Source organism: Macaca fascicularis, chromosome 8, assembly GCF_037993035.2.
Source record: "Macaca fascicularis isolate 582-1 chromosome 8, T2T-MFA8v1.1".
In the NCBI taxonomy this organism is placed as follows: Eukaryota; Metazoa; Chordata; class Mammalia; order Primates; family Cercopithecidae; genus Macaca; species Macaca fascicularis.
Genome location: NC_088382.1, coordinates 104,301,499 through 104,327,621, shown reverse-complemented (window position 1 = coordinate 104,327,621; position 26,123 = coordinate 104,301,499). Strand labels below are relative to the sequence as shown.

The following is a 26,123-nucleotide window of genomic DNA, read 5'->3' as shown; positions in this document are numbered from 1 at the left end:
CACCCTCTGTCTCCTGGGTTCAAGCAACTCTCCTGCCTCAGCCTCCCAAGTAGCTGGGATTACAGATACCCACCACTACACCTGGGTAATTTTTGTATTTTTTAGTAGGTGGAGTTTCACCATGTTGGCCAGGCTGGTCTCGAACCCCTAACCTCCAATGATTTGCCCGTATCGAACTCCTAAAGTGCTGGGATTACAGGCATGAGCCACCATGCCAAGCCAGTTTTTTTTTTTATTTTTAGTAGAGATGGGGTCTCACTTTGAGTCTCAGGCTGGTGTCTAACTCCTGGCTTCCAGTGATCCTCCCACCTTAGTCTCCCAAAGTGCTGGGATTACAGGCATAACCTACCACTTGTGGCTTTTTTTTTTTAATGGAGAAAATTTAAAAATAAAGAAAAACACAAGAGCTTCTGATTAATATATCCCTAGAATATGCTGTTTCAGATTTCCCACTTATCAGAGTGGAGGCCAAAACATACTTGAGCATTTACATAACAAAGTTTTTTAATAGACTCAAATGCCCAATAGTTTATGCCAGGTTAGAAATTAATGTTTTTTGCTGGGCGCGGTGGCTCACACCTGTAATCCCTCAGCACTTTGGGAGGCCGAGGCAGGCAGATCATCTGAGGTCGGGAGTTTGAGACCAGCCTGACCAACATGGAGAAACCGCTTCTCTACTAAAAATATAAAATTAGCTGGGTGTGGTGGTGCCTGCCTGTAATCTCAGCTACTTGGGAGGCTGAGGCAGGAGAATTGCTTGAACCCAGGAGGCGGAGCTTGCGGTGAGCCGAAATAGTGCCATTACACTCCAGCCTGGGCAACAAGAGCGAAATTCCGACTCAAAAGAAAAAAAAAAATTGCCGGGCGCGGTGGCTCAAGCCTGTAATCCCAGCACTTTAGGAGGCTGAGACGGGCGGATCACAAGGTCAGGAGATCGAGACCATCCTGGCTAACCCTGTGAAACCCCGTCTCTACTAAAAAATACAAAAAACTAGCCGGGCGAGGTGGCGGGTGCCTGCAGTCCCAGCTACTCGGGAGGCTGAGGCAGGAGAATGGCGTAAACCTGGGAGGCGGAGCTTGCAGTGAGCTGAGATCCGGCCACTGCACTCTAGCCTGGGTGACAGAGCGAGACTCCGTCTCAAAAAAAAAAAAAGAAAAGAAAAAAAAAATTGATGTTTTTCTATCCAAATTATAAAACATCTTTTGGCATATGCTTTTTAAATCATACCAGATTTACAGCATAAATAAGAACATATAATTCCCATGTTTGAATGCTTTCATATTGTTATGTAGGTAATTTCACTAAAAGTGGAGAAATATAAAATAACACACTCTAGGGGTTAATTTGGAAGTATTAGCTTATTTATAATGCACCCAACCTTCATTTTTAAAATTATACTTCTGTAAAACTGTCCTACAGAAATACAAGCATGTCCCCTGTAACCCCAGCACTTTGGGACGCTGAGGCAGGTGGATCACTTGAGTTTGAGACCAGCCTAGGCAAAATGGCAAAACCTCGTCTCTAGTAGGGGAAAAAAAGTTTGAGAGTGAGAGAGAGAGACAGAGTGAGAGAGAGAGAGAGAGAGAGAGAGAGTGAGTGAGAGAGTGAGAGAGAGTGAGAGAGAGAGAGAGAGAAAGATAAAATCAAGTGTTTAAAGATCAACATGAGCTTTAATAGAGAAAAATTAAAAGTACAAATATCTACAAATAAACTTAAATTATATTTTTACTCTTTGGACATTATGAGGAAATTACAAGAATGAGGTAAATATACAAAAAAGAAGTCACTGACACATTTTCAAGTTTTTAAAAAAGGAACAAGAAACTATTAGACAGTACACATTAAGATGACACATTATTTGGAAGCATCCATGTGTATTACCAAACTGATAGTAACGGTTACTTCTAGACTTGGAAGTGTATAAAATGGGACTCTTCACTTTTACTCACTATATTCCTACATTCAGACTTAATAATGAGCACATTACAAATTTTTAAACTACTGGTAGAAAAATATATTGACCTACAGGCCCAGATGCAAAATTACAGGAGCTATTAAGCCATAAATGTCAGTGCCTTCTGCCTTTGGGGCTTCAAGATTCACGGTCTCATTTCCAAGAAACTCCTTCCTATACCATACTCAGGTGGCAAGTAGTGATGAAGTGGATATTCTACAATTACACTATAGGAACGAGGACTCTGGCAGACATTCAGAGACCCCAAGGATTCCACTCCTGACATTCTGATGCCATAAGCAATTACTACAGCGTCCAGAGAGGGTGGCAGACTGGGGCTGGGCTATGTGTCTGGCACAGTATTCCATCATGAACAATTACTCATGCTTCTCAGCCTTTTCAAACCTTCTAGCTGACAACTGTCATAGCCTTTTTCTTATTTTTCTTCTCCAGTGGAATAAAGAATATGTTCAATAGCATTAATGTTTTAAAAACTCCTAACAAAATAAAAAACATAATTAAAAGTGGCGACAAACTTGCCTGTTACTATGAGACCCCCAACTCTTATTTCCTAGTGGAAAACTGTATATTGGATGTACAATGCAACATAGCTGTAGGATCAGACAGGTTAGGTCCAAGACACTTATTATAAGCCTCACTTACATGCTTGCGTATGTACTCAAAATATTTTGTCTAAATAGCTTGGAAAGAAGCTAACATTCAGTCTCCCAACTCCCAGACTGACTACATTCTCTCCATGATACCCTAGGATGCTATGTCTAAGAAACTGAACACAACTAAAAAGACAGACTTAAAATATATAGACTCTAAGAAAACACTGAATAATCTAATTCTGGATCGGTTTATAGATTTGTTTAAAGATTTAGGAGGAAAAGAATATAAGCCCTGGAATATTTAAAGCAACAGTTTTTATTCACTGTGCCATAACATGAATTCACACTACTTCAAAATACCATTGTCCCTGTTATGAATTTTCCTGTTTTATGATTCATTCATCTGATATTGCCACCCTATTGCAGTGATTACATCACTACTCACTTAGGGTCCTACGACAGGAGAGGTTAAAAAGGAAAGCTGTAGACATAGTTGACCTAAAAGATCCTGCTGTCAGTATATGGTTAAAAACTATACTTCTTTCGCTTTGTCTTGAAACAACCTTCTTGGTCAGAGATATGACCAGAGGCTGTGGCCTGCCACGCTAACCTTCAACATGGCAGACAATATTCTTTTGTGAGCTCGGCCACTGGCTATCAAAGGAGTCCTTTGTTTCTGCCCCTCATTTCCACTTCTGTCAGAGCCTTACCTGGGATAGTACGCTGTGTAGTTCATGAAGAGCTGAGTGCCTGCTGGGTAGTACGCTGTGGAGGGCTGCAGTGCTCGTGGATTCAAAATCACAGAGGGCTGATAAATGGCAGCTTCTGTAGGAATAACTGCAGCAGGAGCTGGAAATGTGTAGGAGGGAGGAGACAGGCCTAGATATGCAAAGAGAGATTCTTTGAGACATGTTTGTCACAGCTGACATGCACGTGCTAGCACTAAAACCATAAAGTCACTGCTCCATCTACACATTTTAAAGAAAAAGATTATAGCTCTTTATCCTATCCTAAGCAATTTCCTTTTGATTATATAGTTAACACATAGAAGTATCTGAATTCCACACTGTCAACCTAAAAAACAGTTCTTAGCCTGAAATTCGGAAACACCAACATCAAGTGGATTTTCATGTCTTCTCAACCATTTCACAATATGTAATTTTCCCCCCCATGTTCCTGAGTGCCAGTTACTATAAACCAACTCTCAGAGGAAAGAAACATGGAACTGACGTTTAGTATAAGTTTCACACTAGAGGCTACAAAATATTTTAAATTTTAAGTTATGCTTCTACTCCCTCTTGTTATCTACCCATTAGTACAGCATCAAATGAGAAGTGTCATGATAAACCTCTCTTGGCCACTACCACACATTAGGTCAAAGCATAGACTGTGCCAGAAGGAACTGACCTAAAAGGAATGAGCAGATCAACTCTGCATTATTCTCACCTAAAGGCAACCCACATGATGGACTTTGAAGCTAATTTATATTTTCAGACCTTTAAAAAGAAAAAAACCCAACCTGGGAAATAGTCCCGAAGGAATTGATGCCTAAGTCTTCCTGGGAATCAACTAATAAAAAGCTGACTCAAATTAAATTTAAAAATGGGCCAGGCCGGGCGCGGTGGCTCACGCCTGTAATCCCAGCACTTTGGGAGGCCGAGACGGGCGGATCACGAGGTCAGGAGATCGAGACCATCCTGGCTAACACGGTGAAACCCCGTCTCTACTAAAAAATACAAAAAACTAGCCGGGCGAGGTGGCGGGCGCCTGTAGTCCCAGCTACTCGGGAGGCTGAGGCAGGAGAATGGCGTGGACCCGGGAGGCGGAGCTTGCAGTGAGCTGAGATTCGGCCACCGCACTCCAGCCTGGGTGACAGAGCGAGACTCCGTCTCAAAAAAAAAAAAAAAAAAAAAAAAAAAAAGGGCCCAAACTCCATTGTCTTCTGGTTATCCAACATCTTCTAGGTTTAGAAACAGAAGACCAGTGGCTGGTCACTTGATACTTTCACTTGTAGAATGAACACAACTATCCGGGCCATCTATACCCAACAGAAGAGTTAAGACAAGATGCTGAATTAATATGGGGTGCCTGACTTTAAGCTTCAAACCTAGAACCACCATATTTTGCAATCAGCAGAGGCCCAAGGGATAACTTTTTCCCACAAAAATCTCCAAGCTGAATTCAAATTGTCTTTTGTTCTTATGAGTTTCTACATTTCCATGGAGATAAATAAGACAGCAAGCTAAATATGGGCATACAGACCAAAGGTCAACATATTGATATCACGTTTAACTTGAGGGCCTCTTTCATACTCATCAAAAACTGTGCAAGAGAAAGACCAACAACACAAATTGAGGCACTTAAGTCTTACAGAAAGTTAAGCAGCCTGTGCTCATATTCTGATTTCTTGTATTTTTTTAGTAGAGATAAGGTTTTGCCATGTTGGTCAGGCTAGTCTCAAACTCCTGACCTCAGGTGATCTGCCCGCCTTGGCCTCCCGAAGTGCCATTACAGTCGTGAGCCACCATGCCTGGTTCATATTCTGATTTCAAAACTATCAAGCAGTTCATTACAGGACAGTGCCTCACACCAATAAAACAAACATACATGGCTGGGCGTGGTGGCTGACTAGGCAACCACCTAAAGTGCGTTGGCAGGAAAAAAAAAAAAGTCCAGTAGAACAGGTATTAGTTACATAAAAATTGGAATTTTGTTTTTAAAAAACTAAGCTCTTCCACTAAAAAGAAATATGGCTAAATGTTATCATCATTTTTGGTAAGTATTGAAGGTATATTCTTATGGGAACTTTTGAAGGTAGGATCTTGCTCTGTTGCCCAGGCTGCAGTGCAATGGCACGATCATGGCTCACTGCAACCTCAATCTCCTGGACTCAAGATATTCTCCCACCTCCGCCTCCCCATGGAACCACAGGTGTGTGCCACCATGACTGGCTTTTAAAAACATTTTGTACAGATAGGGGTCTCGTTATGTTGCTCAAGCTGGTCTTGAGCCCCTGGCCTCAAGTGATCCTCCCACCTTGGCCTCCCAAAGTGCTGAGATTACAGGTGTGAGCCATTGTATCTGGCTGACACATGGATTTTAAATCTTTTTTATTTGGGGGTTTGTGAGGAAAAATGGGTAAAAATGAAAGTCTTCAGAGGAAAAGTCTGTAATGACCAGGAGGATAGACAAGTGAAAGGATATTCCAAAAGCAGAATTTGGGTCACACAGAGGCTTTATCCTACAATGTTTGACAGATTATCACTAAAGGATATCGTAAAAGCTACTGACATTACCAGTGGTTTATATACTGAAGACATACAATTGAGATTACTGTAAGATCTCTTAACCCAATTATAAATTTCCAAAACTTCATACTCATTAATGATCAACTCTAAGATATTCACCAACAGCAAGCAGCAGGTAAATGGAATATTAGCATTTAGAAATTCAAAAGATAAAAAGGATTAAGCCCCACTGAATGTTCTACAAATAATACTTTACCAAACAAGATTATTAGTATAGGTCCCTCTTATTAGAAAGTGAGGTGCCCGAATCCCCCACTTTATGGGAATCAAGCACACAATCCAGTTTACTTTCTTAGTTATCTTTGAACTGTACTGCAAATACTATATTCTTTAAACATACCCAACAGGCCTAAGAAGGTACATCTTACTTACAGGAGAAATTGTGTAAAAAAAGACTCAAATTTTAACATCAGATCCCATATGTTCCTTATTCACTAACTAGAACTTCATATACTACAGGGCTTATTCCCCTCAAACAGGATTCCAGATGGCTTGCACCCAGGTGCCAATGAGCAAGAGCATGGCTTGAAATTAAGCACTGATCCTGTGATCCAAAGGAAACTTTGGCTAATTAATCTATGTGTTTTTTTGTTTCATTTTGTTTTTTGTTTTTGCTAACTTGCTCATTCCAGATAGCCTGGAGAGCAACAGAAATGCTCAAAAATGTTCAAAAAAGACTTGATGCTCAAAAAGTTAAATGCAACATGTGCATCAAACCGACCTTCTTAAAGGTTAGTATGTTTTAAGAAAGAAAAGAAAAACAATCCAGCCATACTTTTATTTTGACTTTAAATGCGTACTAAAATTATCTATATAGCCAGGTTGCCTCCCAGAGTCAGTGCTTATCTGGAGCACACTAAGCTTCAGAAATCAAGTGCTTATCACTGGAAAAGCAGGAATATAATTTGAAAGCATATCTGTAGCATCTCTAATTATGGGTGTCCACAACCAAGGTCTTAAATGATTACCAGATACTACCGATTACAGATGGGAGAACCTTATATAACCACCTCGCCTGCCTCAGAAAGAACCAGGGGCACAGAGAGTTACGAAAGCAGCTTAAGCACCTACCAGCATATAGCGTAGAATAGCGCCAAGACCCAAGAAAAACTTACATGGTAACTTACATGGCGGTGGGGATAAGCCATTTCGATTTAAAGTGCCCCCCATTAACACAAAGTTCATCTCCTCAGCTGAACACTGAAAGACTTCAACATATCTGTCCTTCATGTTTTTTTTATGACACTTCTGTGCAGCCATAAATGCTCTGTCCGCAGACTTCATCTGGATAAAGGCATCTCCTGATGGGCGGCCCTGAGTGTGTGGGGGAAGAATAAAAACAAAAGGAGACTGTCTCCTTCAACAAGGAAATGGTTGCTTATAGAACATGCAAAGTGACAATCACCCATAATACAGATATTTCAGCCACAAAATCCGGGTGATGGTGTGGTCTGCTGGAACCTGACTTGCATTTCATCACTTGATCACCAGAATGACCAACAAAACCTTTAAGAAACAGTTTTGAGAGCTCATAGCTGAAAATGGGCCTTTTTCACTTGTTAATTAGTATCAGATTTACAAGGTTTTGAAAGGGTCTCCTTGAGACTGTGGTTTCAAAATATAGGATCGTGTGTTAGTTTTTCTTCTCTTCTGAGAAATTTGATTAAATCTCATTCAATTGAGAAAAGCTAGTAACAGAACCAGCACTGGAGCTTTAGGTACTCTCCTACAGGAAAATGAACAAACCGGTGTTCTTTTTCGACTCTCAGTTCATCACTGACCTGCCATATCCCTTTCACTCTTCCCTTATCCCTGAGGCCTGGGTTGGAATGTAGCTTGGGGGCAAGGAATTTGGGAGGTACAAGGCCCAGTGATTATTGGTGAGAGCTGTATGTATCATCAGCCTTGCTTGGGAGCCCTTCTCTCACTCCTTACAGCTCTACCTTGGTCAAACAGGTATTACTAATAGATATTTTCTATTAGTAATAGCTTGCTAAAATCCCCTATTTCAAACCAAGCCTGTAGATTTGTGTTCCACAGAGGTAGAACGCCTTAGTTTTATTGAGCATGAATGTTTTATGGGGGAGAAAAAGACATGATCAGCTTATAGGACTACTTTCTTATTTTATGGTTTTTCTCAGTAAGTCTCTTAAGGACTATGAAATTATTACCATGCAAGTTACCATTAGAGTTACCATACCAGGGAAACTAGCAACAAACCCAGTCCAAGATGGAAACCTAACATCTTCAAGGCAGCTAAGAGTTTGCCCATCATCTAAGAACCTTTCCCCAAGTGTAATCACAGTAGGTCACATGAGTCAAAGAGAGACAAATACTGTTGTTAATCAAAGAGTAATGGCCTCTGGGTTATTAGAAGTGGTGACTCAATAAGAAACCAAATAATTCCCTGGTGATGCTTAAATGTGGGCAATTGTATTCATTAAAAACTCCTACCAGTGAAGCATGCTGAGGGTCAGATAACAAGTTGTATAATATTAATATTGACTGAAGATTTAGAACGAGCATGTGCTGATGGAGAAAACTGGTATAGAAGGCAAGGGCTCAGGATGGTTTTCTGACTCCTTGTATCCAATGGTACATGCTTTCCAGTGAGACAAGATTACAGTTATGAAGTGACCAAATCTCCAAGTGAAAAGGTGAGAAATTAGCAATTTAGGGAAAAAAAAAATTCAGTATTTTCAATATAAGCCTACATTCAATCCTTAATCCTCAGAAAACATTTTCAAAAATTAATATAGCTTTGCATTTAATAAAGAGTTCCAGGCTGGTTGCAGCGGCTCACGCCTGTAATCCCAGCACTTTGGGAGGCCGAGGTGGGTGGATCACCTGAGGTCAGGAGTTTGAGACCAGCCTGGCCAACATGGTAAAACCCTGTCTCTACTAAAAATACAAAAATTAGCCGGGAATGATGGTGGACACCTGTGATCCCAGCTACTCGGGGGGCTGAGGCAGGAGAAATGCTTGAACCCAGGAGGCAGAGGTTGCAGTGAGCAAGATCACACCATTGTACTCCAGCCTGGGCGAGAGAGTGAGAATCTGTCTCAAAAAAAAAAGAAAAAAAAGTTCCAAAGTTTCAATTAGAAATACCTGTCTTGTGGGTTTGTAAAATTTTATGCTGCTTATGACAGCACAAGATACTGTTAATTTTCCAGTAAACATATTTTCTTTAACCAAAAATTAGATGACAATAATCTAGGAAATACTTTACATTTGCATACAGAAGAATTCCATTAGATTTTGATACAGGCTTCTCAGCAACTCATTAATACATTTGAGAGCCTGTTATGATCCACACATATTGTTCTTTCTAGGTGGTGTGGATACAAGTCTTCATTGAGTTTGCTTGCTATTGAATGTAATTTGATGTCTAACATGTATATATTAAATACGAAATAAGCCATTTCTAGATAGTCTATGGATACAAAATATTCTGGAACAGGTATGCTTATTTGTTAAAATAAGCATCATCCATGATTGCTGTAACACTACAGCAGAGTTGCAGGGTTGAGTAGCCAAAATAAGAAAAATTGTGTCAAGACTGATAATGTATGTGGTGCCTACTTGATGCTATTGATAATGTGATGGATATATGTGATGAAGGAATCAAAGCTGAATTTGAATTATTATACTAATGATAGCATTATTTTCAGTTCATTCTAAAGACCTCTTGTATTTACAGTTAAGTCTTTCCTTAAAGACTTAGTGTGTAACTGAGGACTATGTACTTTTTAATTAGATGTAAGTAATTTAAGACTAATTTTATTTATCAAAGACTAATTTTATCTAAATTTATCTAAGACTAATTTTATTTATCAAAGACTAATATCTAATATTAGATATTTCTTTTTTTATTTTTTTTTGAGACGGAGTCTCGCGCTGTCACCCAGGCTGGAGTGCAGTGGCCGGATCTCGGCTCACTGCAAGCTCCGCCTCCCGGGTTCACGCCATTCTCCTGCCTCAGCCTCCCGAGTAGCTGGGACTACAGGCGCCCGCCACCTCGCCCGGCTAGTTTTTTGTATTTTTTAGTAGAGACGGGGTTTCACCGTGTTAACCAGGATGGTCTCGATCTCCCGACCTCGTGATCCGCCTGTCTCGGCCTCCCAAAGTGCTGGGATTACAGGCTTGAGCCACCGCGCCCGGCCAATATTAGATATTTCTAATAGATTATCTAATATCTAGTATTAGATATTCTCATACGTAGTGAGAAAAAGCAAATAAGTTTTCCACTAAGTATCGTTCTTACCTGGTGATTCAAAACCATGTGAACCCCATGAGTACGAATATCTGTGGCGAACTCCCCCAGGAAATCCAGGATGTCCTCAATTGTGGCTGCATAGGGAAGACCTCGAAGGCGTATACAGTCTCTAACATTTGTAGGGGGCACAAATTGCTGAGGTAGTACTGGAATAATGGGAGGGGTTGGAAGTGGAATGAGAGGGGCCGAGGAGAATCGATTCAGCACCTGTACTCAAAGCAAAACAGAAGTGATTTAGAGCTGTGCTACTCCCCTGCTTTCCGCAGATCAGCAATGGCATCACTGGGAAGCTCGTCAGAAATGCAGAATCCAGCTCCACCCCAGACCTAATCAATATGACTCTTCATCTGAACTAAATCTTCAAGTGATTCAGAAGTACATGCAAGTTTGAGAAGTAATGGAGAAAGGGATTCATGCATTTCAGCAGGGAAAGCATGATACTCATTTTTGTCAAATACACGGTGAGGCGTACAACACAAAACATTTAAACACTTAGTGTCTACTTGTAACAATGTATCACTATCTATGAGGGACTATTATCCCTAAAGCTGCCGCTTTTATACAATTCTGAACATATCACTAAATGTGGACTTTTGTAGCAATGCATTAGATATCATTTCACTAAGTACACACTATTCCCCTCATTACCTTCATACTCCACCTCCAAACCCAAGAAATAGAGAATGACCCAGTAAAAGAATCAGGCCAAAAATCACTCTGGATTATATTAAAATATAATGAATAATAGCACAAGACAGAATGGGTGTATATAAAGAACTGAAAAGAATCATTTCTTGGCCGGGCGCAGTGGCTCAAGCCTGTAATCCTAGCACTTTGGGAGGCCGAGACGGGTGGATCATGAGGTCAGGAGATCGAGACCATCCTGGCTAACACGGTGAAACCCCGTCTCTACTAAAAAATACAAAAAAAACTAGCCGGGTGAGGTGGCGGGCGCCTGTAGTCCCAGCTACTCGGGAGGCTGAGGCAGGAGAATGGCGTGGACCCGGGAGGCGGAGCTTGCAGTGAGCTGAGATCGGGCCACTGCACTCCAGCCTGGGAGACAGAGCAAGACTCCGTCTCAAAAAAAAAAAGAATCATTTCTTGACTATAAAGATGAATAGTAATTTAGTTTCCCTGTGAATTTGAGACAGTGGTAAGACACAAGATCTTGAATATCTTCTAGATTCACAGAATTCACCTTTCTTGGAAACAGATGGTGATAGGTCAGGCGAATTTTAGACAAAAGACTGCCCTTAGGCAACACTCATATTACAAGGCTCTTGTCCACTTTTGCCTCAGAGCATGCCAACTAGTTCATAATACTAGAAGTCCTCAGGCAAATGCCATCTGTGGCATCTCCAGGTTTTCTGAACAACTTAATCACTCTAGCCTTTAACATCCCATAAACTGACAATACAGAAGAATCAGTGAATGCCTCCCCAAAACATGCACTAATTTCCCCACTCACACCCTGCTCAGTTGCTGAGTAAGAGGGGACAAAAATCAAACAGCACCACCAGAGAAACGGCATGAAAAAGAGACATGAAGACTTTAATAAGAAATTATATAAACAGGGGCTGGGCACGGTGGCTCACACCTGTAATCCCGGCACTTTGGGAGGCTGAGGTGGGCAGATCACGAGGTCAGGACATCGAGACCATCCTGGCTAACACTGTGACACCCCAACTCTACTGAAAGTACAAAAAAATTAGCTGGGCATGGTGGTGGGCGCCTGTAGTCCCAGCTACTCGAGAGGCTGAGGCAGAAGAATGGCGTGAACCCAGGAGGCAGAGCTTGCAGTGAGCCGAGATCGTGCCACTGCACTCTAGCCTGAGCAACAGTGCAAGACTCCGTCTCAAAAAAAAAAAAGAAAAAGAAAAAGAAAAAAGAAATTATATCAACAATCCAGACACAGCAAAAACATTAGAAGAACAAGAATAGAAAATTAGTGTAGTAATAGATAAACTCAGGACAGGAAATGGTGAAGCATCTCATGATACCTGACAATTAAGAGGTGCTCAAATATTTATTGAATAAAATGATTACTAGTAATGAAGAAAAAACAGTGGAAGAACCTATGACTAGTTCAAAACCTATTAAATACATCAGGAAGGATGGAGAAGTAGAGAGAACACACACCCAAAAGCAACTCATAGTAGAATCATAGAGAGGCAGCCTACTCTATTCCCAAACCAACACACAGTAGCCAGGACCTGCAGTAGCTTGTTCTAGGCCATGATTTCATAAAAGAAACTCTCCTTCCAAGTAAAGATCTGAAACCACATCTCTATCTAGTTTTTTCTCCTGGTTTGGGAAGAATGCGTGCCATGTTTGAAAACTCAAGCACATTTTAGAGATTCAGCACTTATGACATTTTCAAAAAGGTATAAAGATTTTTTTTTTTTTTTTTTGGTGGGGGGAGACAAAGCCTTGCTTGGTCACTCAGGCCAGAGTGCAGTGTGATCTCAGTTCACTGCAACCTCCGCCTCCTGGGTTCATGCGATTCTCCTGCCTCAGCCTCCCAAGTAGCTGGGACTAAAGGTGCACACTGCCACACCCAGCTAATTTTTTTTTTTTTTGTATCTTCAGCAGAGATGGGGTTTCACCTTGTTGCCCAAGCTGGTTTTGAACTCCTGAGCTCAGGCAATCTGCCCGCCTCGGCCTCCCAAAGTGCTAGGATTACAGGCATGAGCCACTGCACCTGGCCAGATTTAAATTTTAAACTGTAAGAATGTAGCTAGTTTAGGGTTCAAGAGCACCAGTACAATGGAACACAAAAATAATTTAGAATTTCACCTAAACTTATTCTAAGTACAAAAATCATTTTGGTATTCTACTAGGTAAAAAGGTTCTTAACTTTGCACAATTATTTAAAATCACAACATATAATGGGATGCAGAAGCTACACAAGACTCTGATGAACTCACAGAAGTAAGTATCCTAAATACTTACAAAGCAGATCTGTGGAATCATTTGAATCACTATTCTACTATGGGACACAAATAGAGCAAATTGGAAAAGCTATGTAAAGAGCAAGTTGGAAAAGCAGTCTATACCATTTCTGCTACAAAGAAAAACTGATCCCTGAAGACATGTTCAGCTGGTGGCTGGTAAGTAAAGAACAGTTGAAAAGCTTGTGATTCTGTAAATGGTTTAATGCCTAGATCTCAGTACATTTTTGAGGAAGTGATTGCCTCATTTTGTGCCTCAAAAACGCTGAAAGTAGCCAGGCGCAGTGGCTCACACCTGTAATTCCAGCAGTTTGGGAGCCCGAGGTGGGTGGATCACCTGAGGTCAGGAGTTCGAGAATAGCCTGGCCAACATGGCGAAACCCCATCTCCATTAAAAATTCAAAAATTAGCTGGGTGTGGTGGCAGGCACCTGTAATCCCAGCTACTCAGGAGGCTGAGACAGGACATTTGCTTGAACTGGGGCAGGCGGAGGTGTCAGTGAGCCGAGAGTGCGCCACTGTACTCCAGCCTGGGCGACAGAGTGAGACTCTGTCACACACTCACACTCACACACACACACACACACACACACACATGCGGAAAGCTAGTAAAAACAGGACAGAGCTCACCAGCAGGGTATGAAACTGATGAAGTCTTTTGGGAAATAACATTTGGCAACACATTAAAAACCTTAAAAGCTCACGCTCTATATCCAGTGCTACAGAAATCAAACTGATGACAGTTCAAGCATTTTACATAGAAATGTCTTACAGTAGAAAAAGATCAATCTAAATGTACACTAGAGGAATTTCTAGATAAAGTATGCACTTCCATGAGATATTTAAAGATGAAACTTTTCAGACATGGGTAAACTTTCAAGATACAGTTTTAAACCAGAATACAAAATTCCAGCTATAGCAGTATCCCATTTCTGTAAAAACACATAGTATGTTTTCTGTGTGTGTACAGGATAACAGTGGCTATCTCTTGGTTATAGAATCAAGACTATTTTCATGCAGTTACACTTTCAGTATTTTGCCAGTTTTATTTTAACATAATGAGTAATGTAGGACTGTTTTCAGAGATAAAGAACAGAAATCAATGCAAAGGTACAACATACTCGTTTTTAAAACCAACCTGCTGAACTTCAGCTGCTGTGCTCCTGAAGAGTTCAATGTATCTTTTACCCAACAAGTCTTTATGCTTCCTTAATGCGTTCTGTGCATATTCCTCACAAGCAAAGAGGACAAAAGCGTCCCCTGTTGGCCTACCATCTGGGTAGGTGACAAAGAGGATGCCTTCCTTTCCCCCAGTAATAGGGCAATGCTGTCCAAAGAAGGCCACCACTTCTTCCGCTGTGGCCGTGAAAGGGAGCCCCCGCATGCGGACAATGACTTGATTTTCCTTGGAAAGAAACTGGGCTACCTCATTGGAAGTACCTAGGGAAAACAAATACCAGGAAGCAGGGAGAGAAATAGTTAAGACATCAACATTACCGTTTTTAAAGTGATAAAAGCCCTGCCAATGTATTGAGTTCGTAATGAAGACCCACACTCCTATTGAATTCAAAATAACATCCTAGAAATCAGAATTTTCTCCTACTCCTCCCCTTCTTCATAAAACATCCTTTTTATTTTAGGAAGCTGGCAACACAATAAAATCATGGGCTGATCACTAGTAAGTCATTGTGGTAGTTAAAGGCACAGGTCCTGGAGCCAGAATGCCTGGGTCCAATCTTGGTTTTACTGCTTACTAGGGCATAATCTTAGTCCAGTTCAATTCTGTGCTTTTTCTGGTCTGTAAGATTGCCTATGTCATAAATTATGAAAATTAAGTAGGGTAACAGATATAAAGCACTTTGGCTTTAAAAACAAAAATCTTTTCCTGATTACTTCCCCCCCCCCCCCAGAAAACCATCTGCAAGTAACTCAATTACTTTTTTTTTTTTTTAAATTAAGAAAGGTTCAAACACTCTTGAGTAAAAACAATAGTATAATGATTATATGGGGTACCTACTTTCAATATTGATCAACATTCTGCCTAACATAAAACATTTTGTACAGTGTTGTCATATAGCAAATACTTAAATGTGTATCTTTGAAACTCGTACACTAGTAACATTTTCCCTAATAGCAAATTCTTCTTTGTGCTTTTTTTTTTGAGACACAGTTTTACTCTGTCTCCTAGGCTAGAGTGCCTCAGCTCACTGCAATCACCGCCACACAGGTTCAAGTGATTCTCCTGCCTCAGCCTCCTGGAGTAGCTGGGATTACACAAACACACACACACACACACACACACACCCCTACACCTCTCCTGGATAATTTTTGTATTACTAGTAGAGATGGGGTTTCGCCACATTGGCCAGGCTGGCCTTGAACTCTTGACCTCAAGTTATCTGCCTGCCTTGGCCTTCCAAAGAGCTGGGATTAAAGGCATGAGCCACCCAGCCCAGGCCCAATAGCAAATTCTTATCGCATTGCCCATATACAATGAAATCCCAGAAACGATATAAACATTAATTGACTTTGCCATCTCCAAGTTGCAATGCATCTATCACAAAATGTCAAGATTTAGGTAAAACCACAGCAACTCCAAATATATTTGGCCCCAAACAATATCAAACATTGCTTGGGAACTCTGGAAATGCTCCTAAAGTCCTGAATTTTGAAGCCTTAGAGTTTATCTAAAGATGAACTGGAGCAAAAATATACCAGCAAATTGTGTTAATAGGATGCTGCTCCTATAAGTTCTATAGCTGCAAAATTTTCACCGGGGCTATGTAATGCGGGAATACAAATGTTCTTTTACACAGTGAAAGTCATCTTCATATAATTTGGCAATAGGTGTCAAATGGCTGTTGAAAAGGTCCACAATTTTTTGATTCAGCTATCCTTCTTTTAGAGATTTATCCTAATGAGTGGTACACACAGAGATTTAAAACTATTTACCACAATATATTAAAGTCAAAAGTTGGAAATGAGTTCTAAATCCTCAACAGGGATATTTTATTTATTACAGACAGAATCTCGCTATGTTGCTCAGGCCATTCTCAAAATACACCAAGGCTCAAGCAATCCTCCCTGTCTCAGCCTCCCAAGTAGCTGGAATTACAGGCACAAGCCATGTGCCCAGCTCCAACAGGGATGTTTTAAAATATTACGGTACATATAATACTATGTAGCAATTAATATTTAAGAAAATTGAGTAATGTAGGATGTTCATAACACATTAAAAGGAAATTATAAAACAATATGAATGAGCAATAGAAACTTACAAATTAGATACATGTGTAGAAAAAAAATCAGACAAAAAGCACAGTGAATGTTTTATACATCTGTTACTTCCTTTAAAGTTATTAATCACTAAATAACTGGATAAAAACCACATCTGTGGCCGGGCGCGGTGGCTCAAGCCTGTAATCCCAGCACTTTGGGAGGCCGAGATGGGCGGATCACGAGGTCAGGAGATCGAGACCATCCTGGCTAACACGGTGAAACCCCGTCTCTACTAAGAAATACAAAAAATAGCCGGGCGAGGTGGCAGCGCCTGTAGTCCCAGCTACTCGGGAGGCTGAGGCCGGAGAATGGCGTGAACCCGGGAGGCGGAGCTTGCAGTGAGCTGAGATCCGGCCACTGCACTCCAGCCTGGGCTACAGAGCAAGACTCCGTCTCAAAAAAAAAAAAAAAAAAAAAAAACCACATCTGTTCCACCCTCTTTTTAACCATATTACCGTAAATATGTATCCAAAAATACTGTGAGACCCAAAACTACCATGTTTCTGGCGACTCGTGTTAAGTTTAGAGAAAAATTAGAAGCACATGTGCAATAATCCCAGGTATTGCAGCATAGCTGTTTGAAAGCAGTTTTCTGACTCTTTTCAAGAATATCATTTCCTGGCCGGGCACAGTGGCTCAGGCCTGTAATCCGAGCACTTTGGGAGGCTGAGGCAGGAGGATCAATTTGAAGCCAGGGGTTCCAGACCAGCTTGGCCAACATGGTGAAACCCCATCTCTATTAAAATTACAAAAAATTAGCCAGGCGTGGTGGCACACACCTATAAGCCCAGACATTTGGAGGCGGAGGCACAAGAACTGCTTGAGCCTGGGAGGTGGAGGTTGCAATGAGCTGAGATTGTGCCGCTGCACTCCAGTCTGGGTGATAGAGCAAAACTCTGTTTCCAAAAAAAACAAAACAAAACAACCTAGCCTTTCCATATGCATACAACTTCATATCACCTTTTCACCTTTGTATAGTACTATTTTTAATGGCTATTTAACTATAGTAGGCTGGCTCAAGCCTTAAGACAAGTGTTATACATTAAGCTCACTGTTATTACCGGAAGCTTCTACTTCTGGGGAAGAAAATCTATTCCCATGTTACAGTAGAAAATAAAAACCATTCATGACCCTATTTATCCACTCTTGCTAAATTAAATATGCAAAATTTTCATATTCTTATTAACTAAAGCCACATTATATAAAAGGCACTTACCACCGGCAATTTTAAGAAAATCTTCACCTGTTGCTTTGTAAACCTGAGAAAAGACAGAGAAGTTAGTGTTTCTGAGCCTATGTTAATTCTCATTCGCGATGTCCAGGGGTTCAGATTTTGAGGACATACCTCAATATACCGGGTCCCCATGTGATGTTTGTGCCTCTGTAGTGCTAGGTCTCGGTGCTCCTCACTTACAAACCTAACCAGAGCTTCTCCATTCCTTCGACCCTGAGCATTCAGACAAAGTGCTGCACCTCCCCTTTGAGAATAATAAAACAGATGGCAAGTAGAAAAAAAAATACAGTGAGAAAAAAAAAGATAGAAAATCCATTACCCCTGTGGGATTAAGTAAAATAGATATTGAAGAAAACCAACTTGGCAATATTGAGTCCTTTGAAGAATCTTGCAATATCTTGATCTGAAGACTGCCATGGTAAACCTCGTGCCCTGACTACGGTGTTATCATCAATAAGTTCCATCTTGCTGCTGTGGATGAAGCAAAACTTCAGGTTGCATGATAAATGCCAGCAAGTCAGACAACTATTACCCCCTGCAAGACAACTGCCTAGTTACACAGGATGTATTATTTGGTGTTCAGACTACCAATACTACTCGATTTTCCTTATAACCTCAAAAATTACATGGGTACAGCTCAAAGTACTGTTTAGGTGGTTCATTATAGAAAGATGGCCATCTGGGTAGGCCCAACACAGCTAGCTCACTCAGCAAATCATCTATCTATCAAAGCTGAGGAAGGTCAGGCGTGGTGGCTCATGCCTGTAATCCCACCACTTTGGCAGGCTGAGGTAGGTGGATCACCTGAGGTGAGGAGTTCACGACCAGCCTGGCCAACATGGTAAAATCCCGTCTCTACTAAAATTATGAAGATTAGCCAGGCATGGTAGTGTATGCTTACAATCCCAGCTACTTGGGAGGCCGAGGCAGGAGAATCACTTGAACCTGGAAGGTGGAGGCTGCAGTGAACTGAGATTGTGCCACTGCACTCCAGCCTGGGCAATAGAGTGAGACTCCATCTCAAAAAAAAAAAAAAAAAAAAAAAAAAAAGAGGAAATGTTTGCTTGGCACGCTCATGTCCTGAAAGTTCCTAGAATCCCAAAATATAGGTTTGAATTCATTCTCAAATCTAGCCAGTATACATGTGGGGTTTAAATCCAGTTTAGCAGCCGAATTTAGGATCAGAATAAAGCTGACAAGTAACCCGCAAGAGGAATATGTGTGCATGGTAAGAAGTCTGCCATTAAAATATCCCCCACATCAAACCAGGGAGCCATCCCAGAGAATATCCATAGAAATGCCTGTGAGTTCCTACACCTTAATGACTCACTTGCAAATCACTTATTATATTTTTTGACACCTTTTGATGTCTTATCCCTCCTAAGTTCATATTTTCAGTTCTCTCAGGACATTTTCTTAATAAGTCACTTTCTTCATAACTAAATCGGCCTCAAAGTCTCTATGGGCAAAGCTGTCAGAAGTTTCTATTCACTTCAGAGACCAAGCAAACACTCAATTCATTAGAGTGATTTACAAACAAACAGGTCTACCTGCGATCACTAACAGATACCACTTCATACTTCTCCCCAGCTATTTCCTTGGCTTTAAAGTAGAAACCTATATAGCCAGGCACAGTGGCTCACACCTGTAATCCCAGCACTTTGGGAGGTCAAGGTGGGTGGATCACATGAGGCCAGGAGTTTGAGACCAGCCTGGTCAACATGGCAAAACCCCATTCTCTACTAAAAATACAAAACTTAGCCAGGTGTGAGGTGTGATGGCACACATCTGTAATCCCAGCTACTGGGGAGGCTGAGACACGAGAATCGCTCGAACCTGGGAGGCGGAGGTTGCAGTGAGCAGAGATCACACCACGATATTCCAGCCTGGGCAACAGAGCAACAGTGTCTCGAAAATAAATAAAGTACTTATAGAATGTACGTAAAATTTTATCTCAGTAAAAATTGTGAACTCTATTAAAGCCTACAAGTTCTCCTTTGGAAATTTTCTAAGTGAAAGATTGGATAGTTTGGGGAGACCAAAATAACAATCACAGATACGAGCATGTAATATACTTAAGGTCAGGGTGACTAAAGATGCCACTAAGTCATTACATTTTATTCCCAGTATCCAAGCTCTAAGTAATACAACCTTCTTTTACAGATGACCTAACAGTGAGAAAGGATAGCTAAAAGGATTAGTAAAGTTTCTAAAATATGACAAGAATTAAGTGGCACAATATGAACAAAAACAAGTTAAAGGCCAGGTGCGGTGGCTCACGCCAGTAATCCCAGCACTTTAGGAGGACGAGGCAGGCAGGCAGATACGAGGTCAGGAGATCGAGACCATCCTGGCTAACACGGTGAAACCCCGTCTCTACTAAAAATACAAAAAATTAGCCGGGCGTGGTGGCTGGTGCCTGTAGTCCCAGCTACTCGGAGGCTGAGGCAGGAGAATGGCGTGAACCTGGGGAGCGGAGCTTGTAGTGAGCCGAAATCATGCCACTGCACTCCAGCCTGGGCAACAGAGCGAGACTCTGTCCCAAAACAAAACAAAACAAACAAAAACAAGTTAAAAAGCTCAAATAAATAGTACTCGAGCACTTACCATGTCCCACTTTCAAACTTGTAATTCACTCTCTCTGGATCTGAAAACCTGTGATCTAAAAATGAGAACATGCAAGTCATCATTTAGTGATTAGGGAGACAAAGTTGCAGGAGGAAATTTGAGTATAGGTAAGAGAAAAATAGTACAAATTCTGGACTGCACTACTATAAAAGCAATACTTACTATAAGGCTCTGAAATCATTGCTAAAATTATATTCCCCATATCTTCAACTTGAGAGGCTCCATATCGAGAGACTGAACTATTCTTCTCAAAATTTAAATCTGTGAGATTAAGTTAAGGAAACACTTTGGAAAGGTAAAATCAGGTTACTTCTAAATCAAAATTAAACCTATACCAAGCCAAGAGAGGGAAGATGGATCTAGCCGAGCTTCCTTTAGAAATCTCAGAATGGCTGCCTCCCATCAGTCAGTCATTCAACTTAGCCTCCAACTGCCCTTTTGGGTAAAAGGGCCAAATCAATCCAGTCCTGAGATATTACCAGGAATACGACTTTTATCTATCCAGTTGTAGCAAATGAATACTGAGCATTTTCATTTCGTTTCAAATCAAAGTATGCAACAAAGTTAATTAGAATATTTAATTCTCTGAAGCTGTAAAGCACATACAAGGCAATGACCATGCTGATTTCAAGATATGGTGACGTTATCAATACAAGGTATTAAATGACTTTTTTTGGCCTAATGTTTGAGATGGACACCGCAGATTACTGATGTGACATTACTTCCACATTGCCACTTTTGCTTAGAAATTCCATTATAGAACACTTTCGGAGCCCTGTAGGATAGTCCGCCTTTGATGACAGCAGATGCTAGTTCTAGGCAGCAAATTTTGGAAACAATTCAAGCACTCAGAGTCAACACAGGCCAATGTGCTTCTTTACCAAAAGTATACTCTTCAAAACACATAGGTCAAACTTGGTTTGAGGGTGAAACCAGGAATTCACATGAAGTTTTGTGAATCTCTCTAAAATACGGATGTGTTTCCATCAAATAGAGGAATACCTTGAAAATATGGTAGGCTTGGTTCTAGAGCACTATATTAAAGTGAATATCACAATAAAGCAAGTCACACAATTCTGTGGGTTTCCCACTACATATAAAAGTTATGGTTTGACTGTACTAAGTATTCAATAGCATTATGTCTTTTAAAAAATGTACATGCCTTAATTCAAAAATACCTTGTTGCAGACGGGCACAGTGGCTCACACCTGTAATCCCAGCACTTTGGGATGCCGAGGCGGGAGGATTACTTGAGACCAGGAGTTCGAGACCAAGCCTGGCCAATATGACGACCAAGAGACGACCAAGCCCGTCTCTACTAAAAATACAAAAATTAGCCAGGCGTGGTGGCACATGCCTGTAATCCCAGCTACTCACGAGGCTGAGGCAAGAGAGTCGCTTAAAACTAGGAGGTGGCGGTTGTCGTGAGCTGAGAACACCCCACTGTACTCCCGCCTGGGCGAGAGGTAGACTGTGTCTCCAAAAATAAAAAACAACTTAACAACTTTGTTGCTAAACATGTTAATCATCTGAGCCCTCAGTGAGTCAATCTTTTTGCTGGTGGAGGATCTTACCTAGATGTTGATGGCTGCTGATGGATCAGGGTGATGGTTGCTAAACGTTGGGGTGGCTGTGGCAATTTCTGAAAATAAGACAACGATGAAGCTTGCCACATCCATTGCCTCTTCCTTTCATCAAAGATTCCTTGGTAGCCTGTGATGCTGTTTGAGGGCACAGGCAGAGTTGACTTAGTGTAATTCTTGGTTTTGTTTGTTTTGTTTTGTTTTGTTTTGTTTGACAGTCTTGCTCTGTCGCCCAGGCTGGAGTGCAGTGGCACGACCTCAGCTCACTGCAACCTCTACCTCAGCCTCCCGAGCAGGTAGAATTACAGGAACGCGCCACCATACCCAGATAATTTTTGTATTTTTAGAGATGGGGTTTCACCATGTTGGCCAGGATGGTCTTGAACTCCTGACCTCAGCTGATCCACCCGCCTCAGCATCCCAAAGTGATGGGATTACAGGCATAAGCCACTGCACCCGGCCTCATTTTTGTATTTTTCAGTAGAGATGGGGTTTCACCATGTTGGCCAGCCTGGTCTTGAACTCCTGGCTTCAAATGATCTACCTACCTCGGCCTCCCAAAGTGCTGGGATTACAGACATGAGTTGCCACACCTGGTCAATTTAGCATAATTCTTCAGAACTCTAGGATTTTTAGAATGGTTAATGAGCGTTAGCTTCAACTTAAAGTCACCAGCTACATTAGCCTATAACAAGAGAATCAACTTTTGAAGCAAGGCATTGATTTATCCTCTCTAGCTATGTTAGTCCAGGATGGCGTCATCTTCTAACAGAAGGTTGTTTCTAGTACATTGAAAATCTGCTGTTTAGTGTAGCTACCTTGATCAGTTAGCTAAATCTTCTGGATAACTCACCGCAACTTCTCCATAAGCACTTTCTGCTTCACTTTGAATTATGTCGTAGAGATGACTTATTTCCTTCAATCTCGTAAACCAATCTCTGCTAGCTTTTCTTCTGCAGCTTCCTCACTTTTCTCAGCCTTCATAGAATTGAAGAGACTTAGGGCCTTACTTTAGATTGCACTTTGGCTTAAGGGAATGTTGTAGCTAGTTTGATCCATCCAGACCACTCACACTTTCTCCATATCATAGCAATAAGTATATTCCATTCAAATTACGCTTTCCTATCTTCTATAAATGACAAGTGGGACCTAGCCTTCTCATCTTTGCTCAGATTAACACCCTATAATGTTTTGCTTTCTTATCATTCATATATTCACTGGAGTATTCAAGAAATTTTCCTTTATGCAACTTGGCAAATCATCTGGTACAAAAGGCCTGGCTTTTGGCCTACTTTAGCTTTTGACGTGTCTTCCTGACTAAGCTTAATCATGTCTAGCTTTTGATTTAAAGTGAGAGATATGCAACTCTTACTTTCACTTGAATGCTTAGATGCTACTGTAGGGTTAGTTGGCTTAATTTCAATATTGTGTTTCAGGGAATAGGGAGTCCCAAGGAGAGGGAGAGAGATGGGGTAACCACCAGTTGGAGCAGCCGAACACACACAACATTGACCAATTAAGTTTGCCACCTAATATGGCCCTGCTTTGCTGGCCCCAAAACAATTACACCAGTAACAAAGACCAGTGATTACAGATCGCCACAACAGAATAATGACAATGTTTGAAAGGTGAGAGAGACAAGTGAGCAAGTGTTGTTGGAAAAATGTTGTCAGTAGACTTGCTGAATGCAGAGTTGCTACAAACCTTCCATTTTCTTTTTTTTTTAAACAAAACAAAACTGGGCAGACACGGTGGCTCATGCCTGTGATCCCAGCACTTTGGGAGGCTGAGGTGGGAGGATCACTTGGACCCAGGAGTTCAAGACCAGCCTGAGATAGCAAGTCCTCATCTCTACAAAATAACAAATTGGCCTGTCATTGCAGCTACTCGGGAGGCTGAGGTGGGAGGATCGCTTGAGCCCAGGAGGTCAAGAAGTACACCACTGCACTCCAGCCCGGGTGACAGAGCAAGATCCTTTCTCAAAAATAAAAATAAGACAAAATACAACAACTGTGAAGCACAATAAAGTAAAGCACACTGAAACAAGGTGCACCTGTGTGAGCAGACCCTAATGTGCCCCGCAAAACCTAACATTGACTTTCTAGCCCTTTACAGCAAAAGGTTATTGACCTCTGACCTATTACAGAAGAATGGAGATTGCAAAAAGATGGCCAGATAAAAAGGATGCCACAGGAATGTTTGTCAATCAGTCTCAAAACAGAATATGGGGAAAATTTAGATTTGAAAGGAATATAAAAGTATATTCCATTCAAATTAAGCTTTCCTCTCATCTATTAATGGCAGGATTACCTAGCCTTCTCAACATTGCTCAGGTACCACCCTCTAAAGAAAGCACTCTTATCTTAATCCCTGAACCAAACTAGGCCACAAATGACCCACCAAAACTGTTCTTGGCCACAATTGTCAATTTTAGAGTTCATTAGATACTATTCCTATAATGTTATGCTATCTTCTTGACCGTCTTAACATTTCCTGGGTGTAGGCCCCCATCTTCCTCTGATCTCTTTCCATCTATCACCATCTCTATAGCTTCCAAGGATCTACTGACTTAAACGGTGGCATTTATTGGACACCATTTTGTGCCAAACACTCCCTATTTCTTCCAATTCTCATAATAACTCTGACAGATAGATTATAGCAAAACCAAACAGTTGTAGACACTAAGGCTGGGCATGGTGGCTTATGCCTGTAATCCCAGCACTTTATGAGGCTGAGGTGGGTGGATCACTTGGAGGTCAGGAGTTTGAGATCAGCCTGGCCAACATAGTGAACCTCTGTCTCCACTAAAAATACAAAAATCAGCTGGATGTGGTGGCGCATGCCTGTAATCCCAGCTACTCAGGAGGCTGAGGCACAAGAATCGCTCGAACCCGGGAGGCAGAGGTTGCGGTGAACCGAGATCATGGCCGCTGCACTCCAGCCTGGGTGACAGAGCAAGACTCCATCTCAAACAAACCACTGGGATTGAGTGATGTTCAGTAGTTCACCCAGTCACCTGGCTGCTGGGTAATGGAGGTGGGATTACACGACAGCTGTGATTTGACTATTGAACAATAGTGTGTGAGAAGTTTTATAAATTCATAGATAAAAGTCAACTAAAGCAGACAGAGATAAAAAGTAAAAATGGAAAGCATTCCTGCCTGGTTAAAAATAGACTTGTAGCTGAAGAATCATTGTAATGAATTCTACTTTTTAACTAAGGATATGTTCTTGACATTTGGCTACCTTGGTGCCACACAACACGTCCCAGCACGTCTCCCTTTAAGCCGTCACAACCAGGATCAGCGGCGCTAAGCTGTGTAACAACTTGTAAGTCACCCAACCTCCTGAATGCCCAAGCCATCTCCTTACACACACACACAGCCTCAGTAGGCCAGTTTCTTCAATCTATGATCCTTAGCATCACTGAAAACGAGTGACAGAGAGGAATGAGAAAAAAAGTTTTAGTAGTAATTCTTTCCCCTATCAATTTATAAGTATATATTGAATTACTTGCTACACGTCTGATCTTGAGGGAAGGAAAGATGAGTCTGTGCCTCCTGATTTATAGCTCCTCATGCAACTTACTCATTCTGCCCTCAAGGCAGCCACAACAGCACAAACAGGCTTAGCCAGCTTTACAAATGAGAAATGCCTCAAGGAAATGAGGAAGGGTACAGGCAGAGGTGGTGGGAACAAAACTCATCATTTCAGGCTGCAAATGAGCAAGTAAAACTGTATATGCATGTTAGAGGAATCTAGAGACTTGGTCTATATATTAACAGGAGGGACACTTTCCTTATGACCACCACTGATGAAACAGGTTTGAGGATTTAATTCACACTTGTGTTAGCTGAGGATATAATTCAGAGAGAAATTGTATGAAGTTTATCAATATTAGCTTATCTACTTAAAAAAGTTATCCTTCCCAACTACCTAAAATTGGTCACATCTGGTTTCAGAACATCCAATTTTTACTTGTAAATAATATCTTTTTAAACTAAGTTTTTAATAAGGTGATACATTAACTCAGACAAGTTTAAACTGTTTTATAATTACTCCAATTCGAAGTTTCATCTGAAAGCTGTTTTCCTTGCCACAGAACCCTCACAAGGTGTTAAGTCCATTTCTATGGTTTACTTTCATTTATTGTACAGTAACACAATTTCATGTTGACAGGCTTATAATACCTGTGCTAACGAACAAAGGAGTAGCTGATAAAACATAGCAAGAAAAAAAGAGAAAAGTTGATTAGTCTTCCATCTAAAAACTGAATTTTCTAAAATCATGTGATAG

General features: G+C 41.1%; 1 protein-coding gene across 10 annotated transcripts in view; it reads right to left on the bottom strand.

The window, feature by feature from the left end:
- ESRP1 (epithelial splicing regulatory protein 1) overlaps positions 1 to 26,123 on the bottom strand; it is a 71,886-nt gene that overhangs the window by 28,173 nt on the left and 17,590 nt on the right. For 5 of the 10 annotated variants that reach the window (XM_073999097.1, XM_005563716.4, XM_005563718.4 and 2 more), the window contains 9 exons: positions 20,407 to 20,505; positions 20,224 to 20,278; positions 17,977 to 18,087; positions 17,728 to 17,860; positions 17,599 to 17,641; positions 14,242 to 14,543; positions 10,142 to 10,360; positions 6,993 to 7,191; positions 3,280 to 3,448 (listed from right to left, as the gene is read on the bottom strand). In XM_073999097.1, coding sequence (XP_073855198.1) covers positions 3,280 to 3,448; positions 6,993 to 7,191; positions 10,142 to 10,360; positions 14,242 to 14,543; positions 17,599 to 17,641; positions 17,728 to 17,860; positions 17,977 to 18,087; positions 20,224 to 20,278; positions 20,407 to 20,505 — 1,330 coding nt within the window. The remainder of the gene's footprint in view (positions 1 to 3,279; positions 3,449 to 6,992; positions 7,192 to 10,141; positions 10,361 to 14,241; positions 14,544 to 17,598; positions 17,642 to 17,727; positions 17,861 to 17,976; positions 18,088 to 20,223; positions 20,279 to 20,406; positions 20,506 to 26,123) is intronic. The other 5 variants (XM_073999098.1, XM_005563717.4, XM_005563719.4 and 2 more) reach the window with 1 other exon arrangement.